The sequence below is a fragment of the Lichenostomus cassidix genome, chromosome 3, assembly GCF_008360975.1.
Source record: "Lichenostomus cassidix isolate B80296 chromosome 3, HeHo_3.0, whole genome shotgun sequence".
Taxonomy (NCBI): domain Eukaryota; kingdom Metazoa; phylum Chordata; class Aves; order Passeriformes; family Meliphagidae; genus Lichenostomus; species Lichenostomus cassidix.
The window spans coordinates 51,552,044-51,579,669 of NC_139483.1; the positions used below are offsets into that span (position 1 = coordinate 51,552,044).

General features: G+C 38.8%; 2 protein-coding genes across 10 annotated transcripts in view; one reads left to right on the forward strand and one right to left on the reverse strand.

Moving 5' to 3' along the window:
* Positions 1–2,589, forward strand: part of EZR (ezrin) — a 37,723-nt gene extending 35,134 nt beyond the window's left edge. Inside the window, exons 12-13 of the mRNA XM_085055760.1 lie at positions 561–812; positions 1,072–2,589. Of these exons, the coding sequence (XP_084911886.1) occupies positions 561–812; positions 1,072–1,236 (417 nt within the window). The 3' untranslated portion in view covers positions 1,237–2,589. The remainder of the gene's footprint in view (positions 1–560; positions 813–1,071) is intronic.
* Positions 291–27,626, reverse strand: part of SYTL3 (synaptotagmin like 3) — a 37,480-nt gene continuing 10,144 nt past the window's right edge. For all 9 annotated transcript variants that reach the window (XM_085055757.1, XM_085055758.1, XM_085055756.1 and 6 more), the window contains 12 exons: positions 25,000–25,051; positions 23,498–23,570; positions 22,493–22,565; positions 19,044–19,168; positions 15,348–15,491; positions 12,440–12,618; positions 9,900–10,002; positions 7,718–7,879; positions 7,393–7,492; positions 6,049–6,157; positions 4,975–5,180; positions 291–3,741 (listed from right to left, as the gene is read on the reverse strand). In XM_085055757.1, the coding sequence (XP_084911883.1) occupies positions 3,611–3,741; positions 4,975–5,180; positions 6,049–6,157; positions 7,393–7,492; positions 7,718–7,879; positions 9,900–10,002; positions 12,440–12,618; positions 15,348–15,491; positions 19,044–19,168; positions 22,493–22,565; positions 23,498–23,570; positions 25,000–25,051 (1,457 nt within the window). In that variant the 3' untranslated portion in view covers positions 291–3,610. The remainder of the gene's footprint in view (positions 3,742–4,974; positions 5,181–6,048; positions 6,158–7,392; positions 7,493–7,717; positions 7,880–9,899; positions 10,003–12,439; positions 12,619–15,347; positions 15,492–19,043; positions 19,169–22,492; positions 22,566–23,497; positions 23,571–24,999; positions 25,052–27,626) is intronic.

The following is a 27,626-nucleotide window of genomic DNA, read 5'->3' on the forward strand; positions in this document are numbered from 1 at the left end:
TGCTGCTATCAGTGGATTGCTGGTACCTGGAGCAGGAGAGTTTAATAAAGTGAGGCATAAAATCAAAGACAAACCACACAAGGCTCAGAGTGCTGGTGCTCCCAGTGCTCAATGAGTGCTGTGGGATGCATGGGAGGGAAGAACCTGCAGCAGTAGGGAAGGTGACTATCTGGTATGCAATTGCATTAAAACTGCCAGCTTAGATTCCCAAGTTCTTCCTCTGTGGAATCCCTGTCTTCAGCACTTCAGATGGAGAACAGGATGAAGATAACTGTGTCTTCCCGTAGAACTGTTTTTCCTGGACTGTTTTATTGGAAGAATATTTTTTGTTCACACCCCCTGCACATTACACAGTGGCTGATGATGATTGCATCACTAGCAAAAAAAAAATGTTCTGTAAAAGACCATAATAAGAGTACCATCAGCTGCAGAGATTTAATTTTCCTTTGCTTGTCATAGTAAATTGAAAAAAAAAACTGGGAAGATAACCATGTAAGGGTTCATTAAGCTGATTTAAAGCAAGAAACACATTTAAAATATTTTTCACTCTTTTCCCAAAGGCCAGGGAAGCACAGGAGGATCTGGTAAAGACCAAAGAGGAGTTACACCTGGTAATGACTGCTCCACCTCCACCTCCACCTCCTGTCTATGAGCCAGTGAATTACCATGTCCATGACAACTTGCAAGATGAGGGCTCTGAGTACTCTGCCTACAGTGCAGAGTTCTCCAGCGAGGGCATCAGGAATGACCGCAACGAGGAGAAGCGCATTACTGAGGCAGAGAAGAACGCACGTGTACAGAGCCAGCTGAGGGTAAGCCACTGCTTGATTAAACACACAAAGCATGATTGTTTCTCGTGGTTTAAGTTCCTAAAGGAAGTTTGAAATAAAGGCAAGGCATATAAAGATAACTCTCATTGCTCAAACTTTGAGATTGCTTAAATGGTCCATAGTGTTTATGGAAAGCCTGTGTCATATCCATGTCACTGCACTGTCCAGGCATTAACAACTGCCAGCTCTCCCCAAAGAGCTTCTCACATATGACCTGTATTTAATGTTCTTCATATTGCAGGCACTGACAGATGAGTTGGCCCAGGCTAGACGTGAAGAAAAGAGGACCCAAAATGACATCATCCACTCGGAGAACGTGCGCCAGGGACGGGACAAGTACAAGACGCTGCGGCAGATCCGGCAAGGCAACACCAAGCAGAGAATTGATGAGTTTGAGGCAATGTAAAGATGCTTGTTAAGAAGAAGGCAGGACTGTGGGAAAGGCAGATCTTAATGCTGTGTTCTTGTTTTTGGGGTTTTTGTTGTATTGGTTTTTTGGTTTGTTTTTTTTCCCTGAGGAGGGGTCACTGTATGACACTTAACACATGTTCTCTAAACCTAGAGGTGTTTGAATCTCCCTTTTAATCTGAACCTTCTGTGAAATTTGGTATAGTTTAAAACTTAATGTACCACAGATCCTGGTAACTTGCTCATGCCTTTGCTTAGTGCCAAAAGGCCTTATGTCACATCTCTCTTTAAGCAAGACAAGTTTTAACAGGCTCTGCTTCTATTTGAAGATGTGTGTCCTGTGCAGGTGCTGGATTCAGCCTGGTTTAAAAGATAAGCATCTGTGGGTGAATTTTGTGCCATATGTCTTTGTATTAGTAGCTACAATGTAAAGTGTAACAGCTGAGAAGACAGGTTGTTGTTGGAACTCAGGATTTGCAAGCACCTGTATGTGTGTTGTACATCCATGCACAGGTGCTTGTACACCCTGTTTTTCCCTCAGTCTTGATGCCCATGTTCCTCTCCCCTGCCCCCCCACACAAAAGAACTGACAACACCTCAGAACTACTTTGTGTAGAAATTAGATATTTTCTGGTTGCTGTTCTCAACTGGAGAAATTGTGCAGTGATGGCTCAGAAGTGGCATAGGGACACTGATACCCTCTTCATGTAACAAGTAGCAAATACTCCTGGAATCTAATACACCACTGTGTTTGCATTCCAGCTTCATTACTGATCAGTTATAGTGTAGTATTTATATATATATATATATAAAACATGCAATATGTGAATTGCAGTACTAGTTAAAGGGAAATAGTTTTGCTCTGTATATTTTGTTACTTTTCAGATTTAATAAGACTTGCATCTGTAAAAATGCCTAAACAAAACTGTAGTCTGATACAGTGCAGCTGATTATTTACTATAAAGCATTATTTGTAAAGATCATTTTTTTACTTAATGAAAACTGTTATATGTACACATGATCCAATATATACAATTTTACTGCACCTATTTTTCTAACAAATTTTCTAATTTTTTTTAAATGTTTGATTTAAAGTTTCAGACTCCAAAGATGAAGGGACTGCTTGTTTATATCACAGTTGTATTCTCTCTAGTAGAGAGCATTTCTGTGACCATCCTTCCCCCACTCTCTCCTTTTTTCCTTGAAAATCTGTTAGAAAGTGAGATACAGTATGTTGTCACCTCTTCCATTTACAATATCTATGCTGCGTTATACTTGAGTTGAATCTTGTGTGGGGTTTTTTTTATTTGCAGCAGCAACCATCTAAATAAAAGATCTGCAAAGTAACAAAGGCCATGGAGTGAAGTGTTTCTTGTGGGGGGCTGGGCTACTGTGCTTGTAGCTCCTGAGCTTAGTTGATGAGTCTCTGTGTCTTTAAATTGCAAATCCTTAAAAGCCACACTGACCTAGAAAGAAAGAAAGAAGGGGGAATACTCGCAGTAAGCACTAAAAGTATAATGCAGCAGCACTCGTTACAGTTATACACATGTTTCTGCTGACTGTAACACTACAGCCAAGGCAAGGCAAACTGATGCAGGAGTTCAGCCCTAAGCTTGTCCACATGAAGAAATTACAAACTTAGCAACACTTGTCATGTGCTGCACACCCTATGGATCAGACTTGTTAATTCTGTCTTACAGTGGCAGCTGATAAGAAGGAACTTGTTACACCCACTCTTATTCTATTGGCCACACTGCTACTGACAGAGAATTTATACATTTAACTTTTTAAGCACCATGTTACAGCACACATTTGAGAGATGTGGCCACAGGCCAAAGCTTTTTAGGGTTACATAAAATAGAGTGGCAGTGTAGATAATGCTGAAGCACAGAGGCATTAGCATCACCCATTTGCAGCAAGCAGACAAAGATAAGCTGGTTTTGAGTTCTGTAGATAAAACATCAACATCAGAGTGAAATAATGTAACTTTATTGCTGTAACAGTTATTTTCTCTGAAGTAGTCCTAGTTGTGTTTTAAATTAAACAGTAACAGCTCTGCTAGGCCTGGAAATGGAAAACTGCATATTGTCTGGCTACTGTTGCTTTGTCAGCATTATACATCTCAAACTGAGGCTGTCACTCCTGAAGAAACAATATCATCCTTACACTCCAGCTAGAGATAGATACAGTTTAAAGCCTTTTGAAGAAATAAAACATTCAGAATGTCACACACATTCAAATACATAATTCTATTCCCCAAAAACTGGAATAGGTGCTGTTGCAGTGTATGTTTCCTCAGACCTGAAGTGTATGTACCACTTCAGTTTAAAACATCAGACACTGGGAAAGAAAAGCTGCTTTGTGATAATCTTTCATGATTTGAAGTTTTCCTTATTTGAATGCAATACAAGTGTGAAGTCCATCCATGTGTTTGGGTTGTGGAGCACTTCCTGCCAATGGAGCACTGCCTCAGAAGCAAGGTCTGTAGAACCAAACAATTCCTCTGCAAGAAAGCAAAAGGAAAGATCACAGAGTTACTTTTCCCTTGGCCTTATCCAACTTCTGGCCAACCCCTTCACCCACTTCTACAGGAATTTCAGCTGTTCTGTAGCTCCTAAGGCATTAATTGCCATAAACTGTATTTATACTTTTGAATTATCATTTACATCCTGTTAAACTGGGATCCCTCTCTGAAGAGTCCAATCTGCAGCAAAGAGAATGTTTTTGGTTGTATGACTAAAAGCAGAAGAGTAAGTGTGCATGCTTGTAATAGCAGAGTGGCACTAAGTCTCCTCCTTCAGTTCATCTCCAGTGACTTTAGTGCATTTCCAGGCTTAGGGCTTGGATCACTTACAAGCAGACAGTCCCTGCTCTAGCCAAAAAGCAAATGTTGGCTAGGATAAGCAAAAGAAGTTCATAACATTGAGCTACCACTAGTGATAATACTCCTGTAAAGTGCATGCTGATACCAAAACATGACTGAACTGCAAGCTTTTTGACCCTTTCCTCTCAAATACTGAAACCCACAGCACTTAACTCGCTGGGAGAACAAGGGTGAGACTCCCTTGGGCAGCCTTCAAGGGACACCATTTCCCTGCTCAACTCCCAGTGAAACAGGGCCTATTCAGCAAGCAAAGGGTTTCTCAGACATTGCTCAGCCTTGAGAAAGAAGCTCACTGTTACATTAGAGCAGAGCCCAAAACTCAAACCTGCAACAGCCCCTTCCAAGCAAGTTTCACGTCCTGTGTTTCATTGATTGGATTGATTTGTGGATGTAAAACAATAAGCACAAACATAAGCAATGTTGGAGTCTACCAGATGATTAGTTCTCCTGCTTCCTTTAGATGAGAAGTTATTTAAAATTAGCCAATTCATAAAAAAGAAAGGAATAAGTCTTTAAAACTTGTAGAGCTGTATGTGAGTTAGAGCCACACCATTTCTGTGCTTGTCTCTAGCAGGGCTCTGATCCTAAAAATCACCATGCTAACAGATGGCTTTCCTGAAAATTTCTACTGACAACCTTGAGCTTCTGCACAGACCTGAACTGAAGCACATGCATCAGTTCTTGCAGGATCAGAGTCCAAGACTGCAAGTTGCTAGGACAGAGGCTGAGTCTGCATGTGTAGGCACATGACAGCAGGTAATAAATAGCACACTGTAATTATTATTGTTTAGGATATAAAATAAATGAACTTTTTCCCCAAATACCTTCAAGTTTTAGTGATAAATAACTTACTTCCACCAAGCTTGGCTCCTCCTAGGAATTCATCTCTAGAGCTGAAAGTTGGCTTATGCCAGACAGTCAAGTGTAGACACGATTGCTGTAGCTGAGCTGGGGTCACAGCATCAAAGACAAACAAGTGTTTCCACTGTGGACAGGCTTCTTTCTTCAGGACAGGAGACTTTTGCTTTACCTCTGCTTGGTCTGGAAGGATAAGACAACTTCCCCCAAAAAATAAGAGTTCAGTAAGGTTACTGATTTCCCAAAACCAGAACATTTTCAATAACCAACTACGGCCCTTTGGTTTGCCTTAAACAGCAAAAAAATTCAGCCTTAGTGCAAGGTAGAACATGTTGCTCATGTATTTATTTCAGGACTTGCACCTTTTCCTGCCTGCCTTCAGTGCAGGTGCAGGTAGGCTCTCGTAGTCTGCTTTGACTCTGCTGTCACTGACTGCTGAGTCTTTGCTCCACGTGCTGCTACCCAATACTGCCTGAAACCTGCCTTTCAGGAGATAAAATGCTCACCCCATTTCACCACAGGTGGGTGCCACAACAGGTGACATGGCTTCATGAGATCTAAGTTTAGCCCAGTCTCATACTTCCAGTGGCATTTGATGCCTGAGAGCAAGGAAGTAAAACGATCCCACATATAAGCTACTCAGCACACTGAAGAAAAATTCAGGCCTTCTCTTTCAAAATGTCTAGAATGGAGAGGATAAAAGTCTTCCATGTATCCAGAGCTATACTAAATTCTGCAAAGGCACAACTGACACTGTGACAACATCCTCTTTATTTGCACCTTTTTTCCCTCCCCTTGTATCTAAAAGCACATACTTAAACCAGTGAACTCTAAATCTAATGACATAATTGAATTCTAAAGTTTAGGATCAGAAGGGTCAGTGGGACCTGTCAGCAAACTGCTGCTGTTCTGCAGACACCCAAGTGTCACCATTACTAGGAAGTCTGACTAAGATTGTGGGCAATGCCACTTTCCCATGCCAGTCTCCTGCTGAAAACATGTTAATATCTACATTTGCACAGAACATGGGTGACATTTTCTACTTGAAGTGTTAGGTCTCAGACATACCCTTTAACAAAGGAGTTCAGCATTCCAGCAGGTCTCAGCATGGGCAAGTTCTTGGCCCCAAATATCATAACCTGAAGCTGGCAGTTGAGAACTCCTTGGTCTTTGTTTCCTGAAAAAGGAGCACTTATCACATGAAATGCCCAGTTAGTTCAGCTCTTTGCTTAAAATACTGCTAAAAGGAGGTAGGAGAATGCCTAAGTGGCACTACTGAGATAAGGAGTCATAAGGCTGGACTAGGAACATTTGAAAGATTGGAACGTTTGTACAGTGAATGATTCACACACAAAGAACACCAAGCAGTGAGTAGCAGGCTGCTTTGTGATTCCTGTTCCAAAGACAAAGCTTTCTGTTGTGTTTGTGAAAAGTAAACACAGGGCAGCACACACATTTCTCTGGAAGCATTTCTCTGGAACAGTCAGAAGCAGGAGAGAGAGCCAAACCCATGGTGTGATATTGCTCCTCTCACAGCTCGAGGCACAGAGCAGACACCAAATATACAGGCGTGCATCGGGAGGAAAAATGAAAGATACAGAGTTGGTAACTTCGGGGTCATTTGGAAAAGAAAAGGGAACAAAAATAACAAAACAGTCAACTAGAGCTTCCTGTTATTCTTTACCTACTGCTGTGGTCCTGACAGAGAGAGCACTGCTAGAGCTCCAAGCCTCTCTACACCTCACGAAGGTCTAGGGAGGTAGGGAAAATGAGGTTTTCCTATCCCTCCTTCCCAAAGTGCTTATTTCTCTCCCAAGCAGGTGCTTGCCCTGACACAATACAGCAACACTTTATGTATCTTACAAGTTTCCATTACTGGAAACCAAATCCTGACTATACATTTTTAACCTAACACCTTTCAAGTGAAACAATCTCCCTAAGATGACACCACTGGAAGAAGACAAGGGTGCTATTCTGGTACCTTTGCAGATATTTTTCCTTCCACTTTTTCTCTAAACTGGCAGTCTCTACCTTGGACAGCAGAACTGGTGTTTCACCTCCAGAATAACCTCTGGTAACATCATGACAGGCACAAGTTTGCAAAACAGCTGGATGCAGCATACGTCTGCCATTATAATGTACAACTTTTGTCAGCATTAAAAAGAACAAACACACAAGGTTTAAAAATGTTTTGATTTTAACTAATTGAAAATATAATACACCACCATTTGCTGTAGCTGTCAAAAACCCCATACAGGATTATTACATGGACACTTTGCCAGCCCTTCATGGATCTCAGTTCTTTTCTAGCCAAGGAATTCAGAGAATCATAGAATTGTTTATGTTGGAAAAGAGCTCTAAGATCATTGAGAGCAACTGTTAAGCATTCATGTATGTCAAAACATTTTATACCTTCAAACTGGAGATTTTGATACTGGGCTGGTACTGACAACCTTGCAGACACGAGGAGTTCACCACTGTACTGGACAAGATCATCTTCATGCTTCTCAAGCTGAAGATATAAGGGATAAGATATAAAAGGGACATACAGGAGTCTGCATTACTGCAGTCATTCTCCACATCCTTCTCACAGCTTATTTGTATTTGCAATACATCTTTCTATTGGGCTGTATTGACAGCACTTTTCCCCTCAGTGATCTCATAGGGGTGATCTTTCTCATGGCTTTCACTACATCTTGCTCTTAAGGTACAATTAAGCACAAAAACTAAGAGTCACCTTGGGTTTGAGCGGGTAGCAGTCAAACGAGTCCTCCTCAAAATTCCATGCTGCCAGGGGAATCACCACTTCCCCCAAAAACACCCTGTATTTGAGAGCTCCTGCATGCCACACAGAGATCTGAAGTTGCCGACTTCTCAGCTGGGAGTATTCAATCTTGTACTAGAAAGATAAACAGCATTTACAGAGCAATGCACAGGATGAATGCAGGCCCATGCTCATGACCTGCTCCCAGGAAGGCATCTGGATGCAGACACAACCATGCTGGCTGAGTGTGCTTTGCAGTCTGAAAACAACCCAACTACTTAAATGCTGAATAATGCTCATTCAAATAGGAAGCAACATTCCAGGAATACCTTGAACCAGCTTGCTGAAGTTTTTGATTATTACTTCAGAACTTTAAATAACCCTTGACCATTTTTGCTGGGTTCCTTTGGTGTATTTCTGTTTACACTCCCAGCAGAATTTGGCTGCTCTGGAAGCCAGAGGAAGACCTCTAATGATGGTGCTTAAACTCCTATTCTGGTCAGTGGACATCTATTTAATGCAGTCAGCAGGGGCAAGGAAGTAGTTCAGCTGATCACTAATTAAAGCCTTGATCCACTCACCAAACATAGTTAGAGCCCTTTGAGACATAGCTGGGTATCTAATATACCCACTGAGACTGGCAAACCCAGCCCATAAGTGACCGGCACGGAAAGCTGGAGGCAATGGCACAGGCAAGGGCATCAGTACCCATATTTAGGCTGCTGAATCACAAGCCGGGTGTGGGCTCTGTGGCTGATTACCCTGAGTCACTCTGAGCTCCAGGGACTCCCAAGAGCACTTGCACAGCTCTCACACAAGCAGCTACCTCTAAATGCAGGTGCCTTAACTTAGAGCTGAATCCCACCCAGCTGGATCTTGGTGTCATGATGGAGTTTACTTGCACTAGTGCTATGCACTTTTGACCATTTGTGCTACTCTGGATAAACTAATAATTAAACTATTTTAAAATACTTCTAAGTAAACACCTTTAGAGTTTATGCAGCCAGCTCAGGCATGGCTTTCACTCTCCTCTTACCACTCCTGCATGACTGGCATTGAAAAAGGACTATAAAATTAGGACCAATGATTTCAGCTTCGGGCTCTTTTTTCCTCCCAACTTAAACCCTATACCCAGGCTTTGGGCTGTATGAGAATCACATACATTACAAAAATCCTTTATTGTTTTTATCAAACTTTAACTATGGTCTTTACAAACATTTTGCTTGTTGCACTCACTACTGATTCTTGATGTTTATACACACCAAGAGTTGGGATAACACTGAAATTTTTGCATAGTTCAAGAAGCAACACTACAAGTTAGCCCCTCCACTAACTGTGTTTCATATCTCTTCCAAGACAATATAGTACTGAAGAACTTATAATCTTATGTTCCACTGCAGCCTGCCAATGCACACAAAAAAAATTTGGTTTGCAGTGATCTGAGTACAAAAGTGGAGCCAGGAACAACCAAACTAATGCAGGCTCTCCCAGCTGACAGTAGTCAGCTTTGTATTTCGTTAAGTGTCAGTGAATTGAAAATAATGGCCCCTGTTTCCTATACAAAATTCTAACAAGGATGCAAGAAGCAATATTGAAAGACATTAAGGAGTTGAAATCATAACTACTCTTCTTTGGTGGGATTATTAATGTTTGAAATTAAACAGTACAAAGAAATGGCCTGGCATCAGTTGCACAGGGAAAAGGAAGCAGACAATGTTTCAGAGATGGTGGATTTCAGTTGGCATGCAGGTAACTGTAGAGAGACACTTCCATTGCCACTGACCAAAGGAGTATCACTTGAAAGGGACACTTGTGTAAAATTCCAACTGTTCTGTAATACATTCAATTTCGGAATGTACCAAAAAAAAAAAAAAAAAAAAAGGCATCTATGGAAGACACTTCACTTTTGCCACAAGGTAAATCAGAACAATATTGGTATTCACTAAAAGTACTTTCTTGGACAAAGGCAGACTTTTCTAACAGTTTGCAGTTTACTGTTGCAGCTCCAACAGCAACTCTCTCTTACACTGAAAAGCATAGTTTTTAAAATTAAAGAAGTTAGTGACTCCTAAATTTGCCCCATCAGGCTGATTCAGAACTTGCAGGATTGTACCATGGAAAAGCACACTCAGCAGCATAGAATTGCAAAACATACCTTCAAAGTCTCATCGAACTCTGGATCCACAGTGCTCCTTTTGACAGCTGTCTTCCGCTTACTCCAAGGAGATTTATCAGGAAGTAAATAAACCTTAACATACCTTGGAGATAAAGATACATGAACAGTGATCAGAAGGGACAGCAAAGATCAAATGAAGAAAACATTTAGATGAGAGGAGATTTTACTTAGTACTTAAACAACCTTATTGACTTTGGAAGTTTCCACACAATAAAATAGCAAAAGTTGATTTATATATTTTCTCCATAAAAGCAGATAGACTATAAGGATCCCTGGGTAACATTCAGCTAATGTGTTTCAATTCCATTGTACTTTGGGAAAGGGTTAGGATCTGAATAGGAATCTTCTGTTGTCATACTCTTGGCCTCTGATAAAACATCCCCCACAACCTTGTCAGTTGCAGTGACAGCTTTATGGTGAAAACATACAGCATATGATGTGTTCAAAGGAAAAAAAAAGTAAACTCAATCAACTTTAGGATCACTGCTGCTTGTTCACAGAGAAAATCTCATCTTCATGACATCAGGTACCATGTAGCAAAAAAAGCCATTATCACACAAATAATACAGAATAATATCCCAGTCTTACAATTGCTAATTGTCCAAAAAGCAACTACAATGACAACATGAGATTGGCTAAAGGGCTCAAAATTGTCCTAACATTGATTCAAGGAAAACCAGCATGAAAAAATTTCTGGGAGCTGAGTTGGACCAATATCAAGCACCAATGAGTCATACCCAAAGTTGTAAGTGTAGGTCAAGTGCGCACTGATACTTAATTATTCCCCTTAATATCAGTTCAGTGTGCTGTACTTGTGTTACAGCTGCAAAACTAAAGAGTTTCAGCAATAGAGAGGAATCCCAGCTTGTGAGGGAAATGAGTGGTTGTTTACATAATACAGAACATTTTTTAACTGTACTTATATATATTTCAGATATTATGATTTAAATGAATTTTAAAACAGCCTCTTGATTAACTTACTGGGCAAATAAAATCAGCTGTATGTCATATCATCAGTGCAGAACTTACACATATTCCCTATTTTTTCCAAACTTATCTGTAGGTAAAGCTATGTCGCTGTTGAGCAGCTAGCAGAGTAAAGAAGTCAGTTCTCAGTGGCAAGAAGGAAAGACCTTTATTGTTTTGATTTCATCATATATATAGAGTTTTCAAAAGTCACCCAGATTGGTCGGCCAGAAGCCTCCCCCTAGGCCTGATTGGCCAGGTCTGCACCGTCCAGATCTTAGGACACTGTTTTTAATAACATCTAAACTTTATCTTTATTTATAAAACACAAAAAGAATTCTCATGGGAAAAGCCTGTGCTAGCCACAAAGCTACTTTTTAAAATATACAGGTACTAGAAGATTTAGCTTCATGTTCTATGAGCCCAGATCATTTTAATTAAAACATATCCAGTCAGACTTCAAACCAGCAAATAGACTAAATAATTCATCAGGTTTTAAACATCAGTTAGAAGCCTCCTTTTCAGCAAGCATGTCAAATAAGTGTGCTGTGCTTTTTCAGTTGGCTTGGAAATCAACAGAAATATATAAATATATACCCATAGGGAACATAATGTTCACTACACAGCACTTCCCACATCGCCTTTCAGGCTTCCTGCAACTGTTTGCCTGGCTTAATTACCAGGGGACTTTGAGAACCTTGACCCACTTCTGCAGTGCTCCCAAACAGCCCTTCTCCACAGGCTGCTCTTCCAGCAAGGCACTATTCATCACCAGGCTTGTCTTTATGAATATTCTCTGCAAGAGGCACAAAATCCATCGTCCTTTGTGATTGCAAGTCCACAATTCCAGTGTAGGCACTCAAATGCCCAAACACAGTGAGACAGCAGGGGTGAGAACAGGTAATTTGGGGTTCTATCTGGTGATTTTCTATCAATGGTTACTGCATGGTCAGAGAGGACTCTTTAGTGATAAAAAGAGAAATCACCAAGGCTGAATTACCTGACAAAAATTCCTATGGTATATTTTAGAAATATAGAAATTTAGAAAGTAGATATTTCTTCCTCTTACAGTGATAAGTAATTATTAAACAGCTTTAGATTTTAAAATATTTAGCAGCACCTGAAATTTCTACTTTTATCATAGAAGATGGAAGCACACAAGTAGTATAGCAATCACCCAGAGACCCCCAGTGGGTCAGCAGATGAATTAGAAACAGGACATCTCATGTTCCAGCCACAGCTTAAGAACTAAAATCTGAACAGCTATTCTTGACAACCAGAGGTACTCACCAGTAACACAGGTACCCAGCTGCCTGCTCACAGGCAGGGAAAGAATTCCTAGCAGAAAATGGTCAGAATGGAATAAGCACTGGTATGAAACCCATTTGTCTTGCAGAGTGTACACATGCAAAGGGCTGGTATGTATGTTGGATGTTCCGAAAGTGCCAATATGCATACAATCATATAGAAATCATTTCAATCAGAACATATATAAATATTTTAAAAACCAAAATATTTTCCTCATGTTTCTCCTTCTCTACAGAAACACTTACGGGTTACACTTTTTCTTCTTCTCTTCTCCATAAGCCAGGTTCTTGCATCCCTTGATGCAAACTTCCAAGATGCAAGATCTGAAGTTGTACTTTAAGGCAAACTCTATTTCTCCAGTGATGTTAGCCTTGCCAAAATTGCCAGACTCAGTGCAAGTGCTGTTTAGACTATACAAACTCCCCTAAGAAAAGACAAAAGTCTGGTGAAAGCAGCTTCAAATAAAACAGGACAAAACATTTATTTCCCTCAGTAGTCAGAATCTTTAGAGACATGACAGTAAAGCTACTGCAAAAATTCAAGGTAACCTGTATAAAACATTCCTTTGCTTCCACAACAGCCCTGAAAATTATGACTGTAATTGCAGTTCTACTGCTTTGCCCTCTTCTCTTTGGTAAACACTCTAAGCTGAGAAAATTCTTTAAGTAATTTCTAGATCTTGAAATTGTCTTCATATAAAACTGCTATGTCACCTCCCATACCTCCCAAGAGAAAAATGGCATAAGTGTCTGAAAAGGAGTGGAAAAAACCCTCTGAGATGTAAAAACATAAAACATTGAATTAGACTGTTTTTAATACACAGCTTGTAGTAGATACACTACCAAGACATTTGGTTCTATCATGTATTAGAGGAAATACCAAAGCAGCCTGCACATCCAGTAAATACTTTACAAGACGCCCCAATTCTCTGCAAAAATTATTTAATCTGTGTTGCAGACCATTCAGGAAAGACTAAAATAGGAAGACTTCCAGTTGTTGTATGAGGGTCCATAAAGATGATGTTTCCTAGTTCACTTTGGCCACTTTGTTCTCCCTTCATCTACTTTCACCTTTGGGGCAAAGGTTTGGATGGTGTCCATCCACAGATATAAACAGCACTTGTATCCAGCATTTACAGAAGCCAGGGCACTGCATAGAAGGAAGAGATTAATCCTTTGTGTGGCCCAGCCCAGACAGAGAACTTTATGGTGCTATCTTGCTTTCACTGTAACAAATTATCAACTCAGAACAGTTTGGTCTCCATTCATTTATAATGATATTCTTTAAGGTGAGCCCTAGAAACTTTTTACATAGCATTTGTCACGAAGGCAGCACTGTTGTTGTGATCAGTCTCTCAGCAACACCGCCCTAGATTGCTAAGATATCTGTGTTAGATCACTCCTCCCCTGAAAATAAACACCAACCCACACAGGACTGGTTGACCAAGGAGTTCTGCATTGCACAACCCAGCAGCTACGAGTGTAAAGTAGTGTTTGTAAGATCATATCTCTCTTCTATGGAGATGCTTTTCTTCCTTTGTACAGCATGCCGAATATTCAATTCACACCAACAGATGTATTAAAGAGGCTATCCACTCTCTCTTAAGCTGTAAGCAATACACACACATATCAAAAGAAGGGTTAGACTGCTTACTGAGGTAGCCAAAAGAAGTGTAAGGACTGTTTTGACCTGATGCTTGTTGCGCGTAATCTTGCTCCCTCCACAAGAAGTGCACCAGTGTAATAAACCTACCTTGCAGCTTTGTTCAGCTCTGCTCTTTCATTCACTGTCATATTTTTATTCACCAGACCAGAAAATGGTTATTTTCCACCAAAATCCTTTATGGCAGTGGAATGCAAACAGCTTTGTCTTAAGCTCATATGTCTAAAAAAAAGTTCTGCATAAGTCCCTGATATTTATTCCACAGAATACCCTATTTATTTAGGAAGGCTGGATAGGTGTTATGATTAATGATGTTTGGACTGAATATCACATATGTCTCACATCTGATCAAGTATCACATACATTCCACATGGAAGTCACCATCCTTTCGGTTCAGTGAGCAGGGATTTAGCAATGACTTAATATATTGCACTTCTGCTGGCATGACTGGAAACAATGCCATCTGATGTTTTGGAAAATACATTTTTATGGAGTGGCCTTCAACATTCAGTAATTACCTGTAAACGGAAGTTTAATGGAATTTGACATCTGCCTTCATAAGACAGTAGAAAATATTTCAGTTTTAAGCCTGAGCTGCCTATAGCCCAGCTCCAATGGTTGTCATTGGAATCACAAATGTGATACAAAACTGTTGCCCATTTCTCAGCTTAACACCTCAGACTCCACAGTAAACTGAGAGAGCACCAAGGTACCTGTGCGTTTTTGCTTCTCCGTAAAGTGAGCAGCCTGGTTTACTTTTGATTCCCTAAGTCATTTCAGTCCCCTTCTTTACAAGATCAGTCATGAATTCTTTGGATACTTCACCTTGCTTAACCTCATCACTAATAGATAGAAATTAGCTTCCACAGTTAATCATAGAGGCTTTAAAGCATGTGCTGAATTCATTTATCACCAGCTTTCTTCTCTCTCATTTGCAGTATTCAAAATGCCATCCAACAGAGGATGACTCAATGTCATCCCCTTAGCCTATGAACTGCTCCCCTGGCTTCCATCACTGTCAGTTTCCTCTTCATTCACTGACATTCTGACATTTGAATTTCCACTGACATTTTCAACACCACGGTTTTTGCAGACTGACAAAACCCTTCTGTTAAATGATGCTTGAAGAGAAAAAGCCAGCTGGTAGGTGAGAAAATACCACATTCATAATCCCAATCTAATAAGCAAATGGGAAGGATGTTAGCTGCATTTGCAAAATTCAGAAGAAGCTGCTCTATCAATTATTCATTATCAGTGGATATATCCATCTATCAATTATCCATTATTAATTTGATTTGCCTTATGCTTCAAAAAGTTCACAGAGTTACTATGAGGACTGTCCCAAAGGCATCAGTCTTTCATCAGATACAAACTCAAGTACAATTCTTCCTTCATTTTGTAATGTAATCCAAAATATACCAACATCCTGCACAAGCTTTTATATCTGTTCCCTTTAAACATTTGTTCTGTTGGGTTTCCCCTTCAACTCACATGTTTTCTGCCATCCCAGAAAACTGTATCACTCGTGGGACTGGTTGTTATGTCTTCTTCCTCCTTGCAGCTACTTTTGCTCTGAGTTTCACTGTCATTTTGGGCCCCAGTGATGAGCTGTTGCAGACTGGGTGTACTCTTCATCTGTAAGAAATTCAGAAAGATTTTGTTTTGTTTCTTTAATTTATGAAAAATGTCCTGATTTCTTCAAGAATGCTATCAGAAAAAAATTCAGTAAATAGCTACAATTGACTCTAATTAAGGTCATGCAGGTGGCACACTTTCAAAGATAATGTAGTAACTTAATTTAAATGCTGATTTATAACTCTCTCAACCCACTTAGTGGTACATTCATTATATTAATAATTTTCTAAAATCAACATGCCACCAGCTAATCTAAGCATCACAACCACAGCAATTACTAACAGCAGTGTACTAATAACACACCAAAAGTAGCAATATACTAATAAAAGTCCTTATTAGGTCTTAACAAAACAGTAATTTTGGAAGAAAATATAATCTTGCCTCCAGGAAATTAAAAACTGTATTTTGCAATATGCATGACACATGCCCACATTTACCTATGCAAGAATGAGTGTAAGTTGAAAGAGATTTGAAAATAGAAACAGACAAGTTCTTATTTAGCTTTGTTTATAGAAAAAGTTTTAATTTCCAAGATGTTCTTGACTTTGCTTTGACTATGTCCCTTCACCTTTCCTATTTTTTCCATAAAAACCCTGATAATTTGTGAAAGAGTTTTGAGATATATATATATATATATATATATACACATATATATATATATATCAAACTCCTTAAGATTTATCTTCAGCCACCTCTGTTATGAAGAACAACAATTAATGGAATGAAGTGCTGAAATACAAAAACAACAGGGCTAGAAATATGCTCAAATTAGTGGTGCTTCTGGCACACCACTTTCCCAGGATAATGTGATCTATGAGAAGGATGTTGACACCTTAATGGGTAGGAAAAAAGCAAGGTAAAAAATTTGACATGGTTAGGATCTAAGAAAATAATTCCTTTTAAAAAGTTGTGTAACAGAGGTTACCTGAAAGACTAATAAGAATGTAGTGTGACTGAATCAATAAAAAGGATTAGGCCTTATTTGCATAAAAGAAACAGGAAGTGTGAGAGAATGCCTCCTGCACAATCAGCAGAAAACACTAGACAATGAGGACAAGAGATGAGATAATACACTGAGATTACTTTTGAAAAAACAGGATGTGCAAAATCCTAATCAGTCTGCTGCTATCATAACACACAGAAACTGATATGTCTATTAAGTGCCCTACCTTAAGAATAGATACAAGAATTAAGTTACCTTGTGAGAGAGAAACAGACAGAAAATGCATTCAGAATATAGTCTCAAAAAAACCCCAAGCAAACCCCAAATAGTATTTCCTAGCAGAGAAATTGTCTTCTGCTTTATAAAACCTGAAAAACAGCCAATTTCACTTGCTAACCAGAACAACCTACTACACACTAAATTGTAGTTTCTACTTGGATCAGAAAGACTTCTCTATTGTGCAATACAGAACTTAAGAGACTGACAAGGCAACATAGCTACCAGTGCTAAACTCAGCAGCAGGTCACATTAGCCCAGCCCAGCTCTGATGTGTGCTTCTGTTGCCACAGGAGAGGAGAGGTATCCCACAGCTACCAATGCACCACAAACAGCTCCCAACTGGGGCACATGCCTGCTTGCTCCCCCAGTGATGCAGGTAAAACTGCAGTTCCCTTAACAAACTTAGGGATTCTGATTATGAGAGGCCCTCAGAAGCACTTCCCAAAATCCAGATTTTATACTGGCTGGTAGTTCTTGTCATGGGATTGGGTTTTTTCACTAATACTGAAGGGAAATATAATCTCTTTCAACTTTAATCTGAAGGAATCAAGCTCTGCATCCATCACAGATTTAGAAAATTTACTTAAGAAACAGATAGTGTTTGAGAGACTTAAATAGTGCCCCAGTTCTACACACCACATATTCAAACCTGTGGTTACAGTTATTACTTCATAGTCATTCCTAAGAGAAAAATACACAGTTTCTAGGGAGCAAACCCAGTGTTTTGATTCATTCTCTGAAAATGAAAGTTCTTTCAGGGGTGGAAATCATAACAAGTACAATTTCAACATTATATTTTCTTATAAATATAATTAGTTGTTTGACAAGTGTAATTTAAAACAGGTTCTGTCCCATAACTTAAGGCATAGTCCTAGTAAGGATGTAAACAGCTATCCTTCCTAAAGGAAAACAAAGATGAATGACATTTACAAGAAAAAAATATCAACAGTAATTCTAGCAAAACTAAAATTCTAACTTAAATATAGTCCAACTGGTTCAAGTGTCTCAGAGAAATAGTGCTCTGGCACACAAACATTGAAATCTATCCTTCAAAACCTGCAATGCAAAGTGTGGACATAAATTAAGTCCAAAATCTTTAAATGGGTTGTTAAAAACCCACACAAATAATTTGGATTCTCCTACTAAAACATTTCTGAAGCCAAAGAATCCACATCCATCTTTTAAACGTGGCAGATTGTTTGTGATCAGCATGCAATGAAGCATAATCTAAATTCGCTTTGTCTCCAACTGTGATGTTTTTCAATGCACTAGAAGAGCAGTGCTCTGCCTGTGGAATAAAGTTAACACCAAGGTGTGGCTTGCTACAATCAAAGCAGCACTCAGGTAAATAATAATTGTTGCCAACTCTGTTGGTAATTTGATTGTATACAAAAATACCAGAACTAATTTAATAGAATTCTCAGGCCTTGCTGGGCCAATTCAAACTGCCCAGTCCATGCAGTTTGACATCCTGTCTCTTCCATTTATCAGCAACTAACACTTCTCAGGAAAGTGAAAAATGTGCACAAGGGAGCTGTGAGTAATGTGTGCTATGAGGTCTGGCCCAAAGCAAGGGCTTTTCTCAGCATCTAATTCAGGCACTTAGCAAACCACATTGACCTCATTCAGATGAACAAGGCGATTCAGAAAGTACCCACTATGTGGAAAACTGAGTATGGACAAAGTTCAGCCACTTGAGAGCTGAAAGTGTACAAAACAAAATCTTCAGCTTAACGCTAAAGCAGAAACGTGAGATCATCTTCAACCCTGCACAATTTGTAGGAAAACAGATGACTGGATTTTTCTCAAACTTCTGAAGAAAACACTGAAAGCTACAGACTGTAACCAAAGCAAAAAGAAAAGTGAAGTTGCATAGCAACTAACACTAATGCTTTCTCCCAGCCAAGTTACAAAATGCACAGAAAATGTCAGGATGGGTTTGGGACGGTCATAGCTTGTCCTGTTCAGCAGCAAAAGGGGCAGGAAGACAAGACTCAGAGCAGCAGCCTGCAACCCAACAATCACACAGAGCAGGTACCAATGCAACCTCAAAAGAGTCTGTGAGCGCCTGAGAGCAAAATGTCCCATCCCCTCCCTTCTTCTCTCCCTTTGTAAAAATCTCAGTCTAACATTTTGACTCCGAGATGCAATCAATTGTGCAGACTCTGTCAAAAATCTTGTGAAGAATCAGAGTTCTGACCACAGTCAATGAACAACAACTATGTCCTGTTCATGAAATAAAATTCCACTGTGCACATGATCGCTCTCACAAATATATTTCACTCCTGAAACAGCTCCTAGTTAGAGACTTTGTATAATAATATGGGTACCCTGCTTGTAATGTTGATTGCAGTGTCAGACTGGCTCCTTCTTTGCTTCCTTCTTTCCACATTCTTCCCATAATCTGTGGTTAGGACACATCTGTCAGCCAATTCATTCTGGGACTTTGATATTTCTGAAGGGAAAATAAAGAGAAAAGTCACCATAACAAACTTTGCAAGCAATACTATAGATTTACAGGCTAATTCTGTAGCTTTCGAACTGTCATCCTGCACCTTTAGCATTGATCTCCTAAGACTAAGAAACAGATGGGAAGACAAGTGCTTGTCATATTGTATATAATTATATTTTCCTGCCTAAATCTTTCATGCTGTTTCAACTGGAAATCATACTCCTTGCTGCCTATCATTATAGCTGCTGCAAGGGATTGTATGCCATCAAATAGAGTTTCCTTGCAGAAGCAGCTACTACAGTCCCTATGTATAGTTTGATTTATAAAGCAGTTTGGTTTGGTTCAGGATAAAATCAAGATCATTATAACAACAATGCAACATGACAATGAATATAAGAAAGAAAAGCACATTGGAAAATATTTAGAAATGTATCCAAAAAATGGATGAAAGGAGGGATATTACATACTCTGGTCCCAAACCACATATAATTTTAGGAATGTGAATAGCCCTCACTGACTTCAATAATATTACTCACATGGATAAGCTTATGTCCATACTTAAGCACCTTGTTGATTTAGCACTGCAGTAACACTTAGTTTATTGGCAAATAAATCTACAGGATATTTGGACATTTAATGCACCACTTTTCACTTCTTATTCCTCAGTGTATATTCAGAATTTCACTTAAAGGGAAGGGCAGCACTCATCTATGACTTCTGAAGTTGAATATGAGCAGGCTTTGCTGCAGATACTTTGTTGTCAATCCCAGACTCTCATGAAGAATTAAAAATTTATAAGTAGTACATGAAATAGCTATCATATGTTTAATTCATACAGAAGAAATAAATACTTCTCTCACAACATGAACCTCTGTGGAGGAACCTCAGACAGCAGACAGTACGACATAATGGTATTCAAAAACAATGGCACTCAAGTGTAATTTTTAAAGACACTCTGGGTTAGTTTTGTTCTTAGCAGCAATCAGTCCTCAGATGTTTACTGTACTCTGTGTACACCATTAAGGCACCATGTGACCTATTCAAAGGCAGGCTCAATTAAGCCATCTCTGTAAATTAAACCAGCTTTTTAACATACACAGTAAAATCAGAGATCATAAAAGAGACTGGAATTGAGAGTTCTAATGGAATAGATACAATCTGAGTAGCTTGATCAGCAGAAGAGGCAGAAACACCAGCTTGCCTCACACTCTCTTAAAATGAACAGGTTACAGAACAGGTTATTATGAGAAAACACAAATGTTCAGTTTTCATATCTGTTCCTCTTTTGGCTTTGCTACCCAAATGTCAGTAAGACTGACACTCTCTCCAGTGCCAAGGGCAATTTTTCACTGCAAATAAAACTACAAGCAGTAATTCATTTTACATTCACCAAATGGCAACCATTGGATTATAATCTACTCTTGCTGCCAAGCCACACTGGAACAGGAGGTAGCAGCATAAAGCAGCAGACTGTACAATGGCAGCTTTGTGCTGCACACGCTGATCCCTTGTTCCCACTGCTCTCAGACATGCACACACTGCCTCCTGTGAGAGCCAGAGGCAGAATGAGGTTCTCCAGGTTTATTTACTGCAATGCACAAGAGCTGGGTGTATTAAATACCTCTGAGAACCAGGACATTCTTATCTAGATAAGATACAGAGTTCTAACTTCAGATACTCGTGACCAGAAACATTTCTCAGCACAGTACCAGGTTTCATTGAGAGGCCATATTGTCTGAAAAAGCTGGTTTGTTAAGCCAAGAAACCCAAGTCTTTCTCTCTGTCAGACTTCCTATTATTTTTAATTATTGACTTCAAGGATTGCAACAGCCTGTTATTTCCTCCCAAATTAAACTGCTCTACACTAACTGAGGATGAGACCACCTGAGTGTGGTTTCATACATGTATGAACTGAACTAACAACTTGCTGCCATCTCCCTCTGCAGCCACTGCTCTGCTCTTCTGCATCCCTGGCTTCTGACCACATGGACCAGCACTCTCTGTTGTACATGTTACAACATATATCTTACCTTGAGCCCATTTAACTCACTAAAACAGCAGAAAAGTACCTATCTGTTTGGTCTAGGTTAATGTTCTGCCCTTTAAATTAGCTAAATCAGTTTCCAGAGGGTTCCACATGCTAATTATGATAGTATAAGTATAGAAACAGAGAGAGAAGAAAGGTGTGAGTGAAGTAGGATAGCAGTGAATTAATAAATTAGTTTGATGCAGTCTGGACAGTCTTTACCAGTAACTGGGATATGACCAGGCTTCAAACTAACAGAAAGCTGAATAAATTATTTTGCATCCTGTTCTGTGCTGCCACTATTACTGTTTCCAGTAGCAGTGTCCTGCACCACCCTATCCTTCTGTTCAGGAACAAGTCACCATGTCTCTGCATACCTTTAATATGTGTTCACACAGACACAATGTTAAATTTGGTGATTTAAAGAATAGGTCTTTAGGATGGGTGGAAGAAGTGAAAGGAAAGATCAAACAAGAGCTAAGGCAAGAGTTAGGGGGAAAGGCAGAAAGGCATTAAAGATAGATTTATTTAGGTCTAATCTCGCATGAAGTTTTATAAATTGAAGCTAGTAAAAAAATACTGAGGTTTGTTCAAATCTGTGCAAATTTGCAAGCCTCTGTAGTCTTCCTAAGGCTCAGAAGTTGTTTTCCTCTGGTCACTGATGCCTTTAGTTTGTTTTTCACAAAGGCTGGCTGTCCTCAGTGTAGTTTGCCTCAGAGGTGCACACACAGTCTGCACCCCTAGGAACAGCAGGTAGCATAAGAGAATGGAAGGAACCAAAAGCATCAGAATGGAAGAAGGGCTGTTAGGACTGGAGAGAACTTAGAAGTGTGCATTGAAAAAAACCACAAAACTAGACAGACTGACAAAGAGGACGGAAGGCCTCACGAATACTGCCAGTGAATGAAAATATTTAGCTCCTGTTAAATGATAGACTCTTTGACAAGGTCAGCTGAGGTTCAGACAGATAAAATGAAGATCAGAAACCTGTTACTACTCTCTTCTAACATGAATTAAATATACTGCATCTGAACACCTGGTAAATTAAAAAAAAATTATACAGTCTTTTCATATCTTTACAAGAAAGGTGTTCTGGGTAAATATAATCAGTTTATTTAACAAATGAATGAGAATTAGGCTTACTGTATTATTTTTCAGGTTGGCACAGCCTTGGCATTAATAATTTCAGCTATTACTCGATATCCTTTTTTTATTATGACTTCTTGGCCAGCACCATGGTCAAAAATTTGAAACATTTGACTATGATATTCTAGAATGACAAAACAGTGAAAGCTACTTACTTTTTATATGTGTTGTGAGAGACAAAAACAAGTTTTCCACAGATTTGTTAAACCTTTTAGACTCTCCAAGTTTCTGTAAATGGGAGATGGAAAGAGTAAAAAACCACAAAATATTTGTACTTTTAAAGTTTTCATGATTACTTATCTACAGACAGCATAACAATCAGATGGTAAGGAAGCAGTCCTAGGCTCACTTCTGTAGACAAATACATCTGAGGACATACACTGACATGGTTGGAAACTGTCACACTAATGGATGAAGACAAAGTAATCTCTTCAGTTCCATGGTCTTTCACATATAAGTGGAACTCCTTGTAGAAAGATCACAAAGCAAGTTCATAACTAGAACTAATTACATCACTGATTTGTTGTATTATGGTATTTAATACTTTTCTCTATTACAGATGCTGTGTCTCTGAATCAAAGAGTTTTCATCAAATTCCAGGTAAGCACATAAGAATGTTTACAGAATTGTAATGGGCTTCAAAACCAGGGCCTGAGGATCCAGTCCAAAATTAAATGAAACAGTAATTTAGTGCAGTTTCTATCAGTTTCAAGCCATGATATACTATTGTGTCCACTAGAAACTGGAATGCAAAGGCAGCCATCAAATTCACTGGTTTTCATCCAGTAAAGGAAGTGACACATGACTACTGAACATCATAGGAATATGGGATCCTTCAGGTTCGAGGGGAGCTCAGATCTCAGTCCAGTCTTCCTGTGATGAGGCACCAAAAGCCAGACACAATATTCTAGTGTCAAGCAGAGTGGTTAACCACTTCCCTCAAAAACTGAAAACTAACTGCAAACAGCCCTCATAGCCTCTAAACTTTTCTCCCTTAGTACCCATGCAGCATAAAAATAATGACAAAGTAACAAAAGACTGCATTTATATTGCCAAGAGATATTACAGCAATTGTTATTTACAACACTTCTGTGGCTGACCTTTTCATATGAATGACACCCTAAGGGGTGCACACACATGTATATTCTGCAGATACATACATTTACCATCACATTGGTTCCTGCTGCTGATTCTGTGAAAGGAGGTGGCGTTGGAGGTACAACAGAAATTTTACTAGAAATGTAAGAGATAAGAAATGCAACAATTAAAATATTGTGCTAATCGATGGATAAACAAAATACATCTGTGCACATTGTCTTTATTATCTGTGTTTCTTGTACTCTGTAAAGACCTAGGTTGACATCCTGTGTCTGTAAGAGTTGCAGCACAGGTTTATTGCCTGCTCTTAAGAGTTAGGACTACTTTTCTATCTTCTCAATCTTGGGGCACTCCAGGTAAAATTATTAAATTAGAACTATCAGGAACACCGAATTTAGGACAGGCTCCCAAGACTTCTATATGGCTGGCAGTATTACAGTCTGTATTCTGAGCTCTAAAACACAATTCTCTTACAACATACCCCATGTCTTGTTCAGAGATGTTTTCAGAAAACAGTCATCTTTATTTACAGTACTAAAAGGATCCTTCCTTGCCTGGATCCAGAGCTGTTAAAGACCTTTTAAACATTCCTGCCATTCCATTTATGATAAATAGTCCTGGTCTGTGAAAAAAAAATCTGACTGATTCTGCTATCACAGCACAATCACAGATCCTAAGGTAGCTGGGGAACTTCCTTTTTGATTCCCTTTTAGTTTTACCACATCAAGGAAAAAGTGAGTCTTGGTTAGGATCTTATCCAGCTGACTGTAAGTTTCTTTCTTATGCAGCTATGCCTTGTCAGATAACTATATTAAATTGAGACCATCTCTTCATATCTTATTTTACATGGGGCTTTTGGCAGGGGGTTTGGTTGATTTGGGTTTTGGTAGTTGTTTTTGTTGTTGCTGTTTGGTATTGTGGTTTTTTGGTTTGGTCTGTTTTAAGGCAGAGGATTAATTTACTTATGTTTTTAATTTAATAACATATAGTTTATGCAGAATGTAACTTCATTATATGTCGCTGGTAATAACTTAAGTATGGTCATGCTTTGGCCTCTAGTCAGAGTATTTATTCACTGTAAACTAGATTTTTATTTTTTTTTAAAGTTTGGTAAGTGAAAATGTCTAACTTCTTGTCTGCTACTTACTGTAAAACAAATCATATCAGCAATATCTCCCATTAAGAAAATAATGATGCTGTTATGACACCTAGTAAATAACTTTCATTTATGGTCATTTAAAAGTACTAGGCAAATTTGACAGAGAATTGTATAAATAGTTGTGCAAAAAATATAAGCAGATAAAAATAATGCAGATCCCTTCATTTTAAGTAAGATAATATTACTCTAAACATAGTACTCTCTGTTGTACATAAGACCTGTCCTGTGGATTGCTGAGAGCTAAAAGTGGAAATTTTTCTATGCTTTTATCATTTGAACACCAAAAGTATTGATTTTTTTTCCATAACAAAGGAATACAAACTACTGGCTGGTTTATAACATAAAATATATCACCCATACAAATTCTCAGTGTCGTAGGACTGTTTGTCCTTTTATGAGTCTTACCTCAGATTTTGATAAGATTCCAAGAGCTTTGCACCAACTGTTTCGTGTCTGCCTATGAAGGAGGGAAGAAAAAAAAATCCAAAGATCATTTAGCAGCAACAGCAGTTACTTATGCCTGTATAATACTTTTAAAAAGCAGTGCCTTTCAGGAGCTGGCCTGTATTTACAGAAGCTCATGCACATGCAAGTCAGGAGTGAAGTCAATTCCCAACTAATGTATCAGCTAAGCAACACATGCCAAGCAACACAAAAGTCTCTCCTGTATCTCAAACTGTACCACAATTTCACCCTCCCCTGTTGCAAGTGACACATTCAGACGAACTCCTCACAAATGCTAAGGATAATCACACCCAGATACCAACAAGCCCATTCCTACAGCTTGCTAAGTGCTCTCAGCCTCCCAAGGTCCAGGAGGCAGGTGGTGCACAGACCCACTGCACTAAAGCACACTTTAGCCACAAAACTCAAACACTAAGGGAAGCTTGAAAACTTGTACAAGAGCAGGCACGTGGTCAGCTCCTGCATCTTATGAAAAATTCTTTTCACTTTTTCTACTAGAGATCTGAGCAATGATGAAAATAGCTCAACTAGCTCAGAAAAATGAGCAAATCCCTTTGCAGAGCAACCCTGCAAGGAAATAGCAACTATGGCACATTCCTCAGGTGAGCAGCCACAGGATGTAAAGACACCAAGGAGCAAGAGCTCTATCAGGCACATACAATGAAAACTCATAAGACTGTAGTTTGCTCCAGGGGGATCACAAATAGGAAAAAGGGCTAAAAGCATGTAAAAATGGCCATCTGAAATTACCTGGAGTGACTTCAATCACTAGTAATTTCTGATACAGAAAGCAGCATGTCATCCATGTTTCGCTGAAAATGTTATTAATTATAACATTACTTGCACAAAAGGAATAGGCCTTGGTAGTGATAGAAACAATGATCAGCTTGTCAATGTTACAAGTTTCAATCAGAACTCCAGAATTCTCTCTTATTGATACATAATATTTGCTATCTTTGATTTTGAATCAAGTGGTCATTGAAGACAATCACTTTTATGAAATACTAATCATATTCTTTAGGTAGAAGCTACCTAAAAATTAAGAAAGAGCATAATCATGTAAATTTTTTTTTATGCCACAACATGAGAAAACTCCACTGTAAATTTTTTTTTTCAATTAAACTTACTTTCCCGTAAATACTTCAGTTATGCTATATTTTTAAACCAAAAGAGGGCACTGTCCCTCCAGGATTGAAGGATGCATAAAGGCTGCTGTGTTTCAAAATTTGCCACATTTTCGACCCCTTTAAATATATCAGTTAGTATAATCAAAGGAATTAAACAAAACATATTTCTCCCTGCAGGTTTATCTTCTGAATGTCCCTAGATCTTTGTGACTTCAACAGTATTACCATTAGACTAACTAAGCAAAATGCTTCAAGCACCCACAAAGCTTTGATAATTCAAAATGGAAACTGATTTATTTTGCTGAAAGAAGAGACAGTCAGTATCTTGCCATATGAGATTCAGTCTCTGAGAACAACGTAGCATTTTCCAATAACTGAGAGAGACTGGTAAAATTACCAGCTTTAGACTCATTGAAAAAAATGAGTAGAAATTATTAACAATGTTATTGGATGAAATTGTGTTTTTAAATAATCAGTCAACTAACACTTTAAAATCAGAAATTGTGTTAGACAGAATGGACTTCAGTGAAATCTTTCAAATTTTAAATTAACTGTTTTAACAGGAACTTTACTTTCTTAATATGCTGCCTGCTGCCTTTCATGAACAGCTACTATCCAAAATTTGCCTGATTGCGCTCTTCCATTTATAAAATTCTTCCTATTCAAGTTTCCAAGAGAGATTTAAGTCCCAGTTCCTCCCTTTTCACCAACTACTCTTAAATATAGATGCAGATACTAGAAGTGAAACTGCATAGTTTAACTACAGTCAGGAACAAAATTAAATAGAAGCCTATCTGAAGTGACACTTCAAGGGAAAGAGGAAAGAAGCCCTCTCCACCTCGCTAATTATTGTAGGTGAAAACAAATACTAACAGCTCCTTGGTTGGCAAAACACATTCCCCATAGAGGAATCCATCCACATGCACTATAATTTCTTTTAGGGCTTTGTACTCTTAAGGGCACTGAAAAGACCCATCACAAGGCAATGGCACAGCTGGCTGAAGGTAACAAAACAGTGTTTAGCTCTCTGATTTATGGCTATACGTGGGGGTTTTTATTCCATTCTATAATTTCTTTAAACTTTAGAACTTCCTCCTTCAAAACCACTGAAGTTTTAACTTTGACAAAGGATGAATGCAAGATCTTTTTCCTCCTGCACACATGACATTTCTACATTAATACCACGTCTTTGTATTTCTTAGAAGTCTTAAATGCTCTTTAATTCAAATTTACATGGCCAGCAATTTTCTTATTTTTATTACTCAGACAAAATACTTTCTACTTTTAAATGCCTTCTGGTAATTTGTTCATGCTTTATTTACTGCACAGACAGATGGACTGCATGGTAAAATGGAAGAAACATTAGATACAGTGTCAGATTACTTTCTGTGTTTCACTTAGATTATGACTACACCTTACATAGCAGTTTATGATTTGATC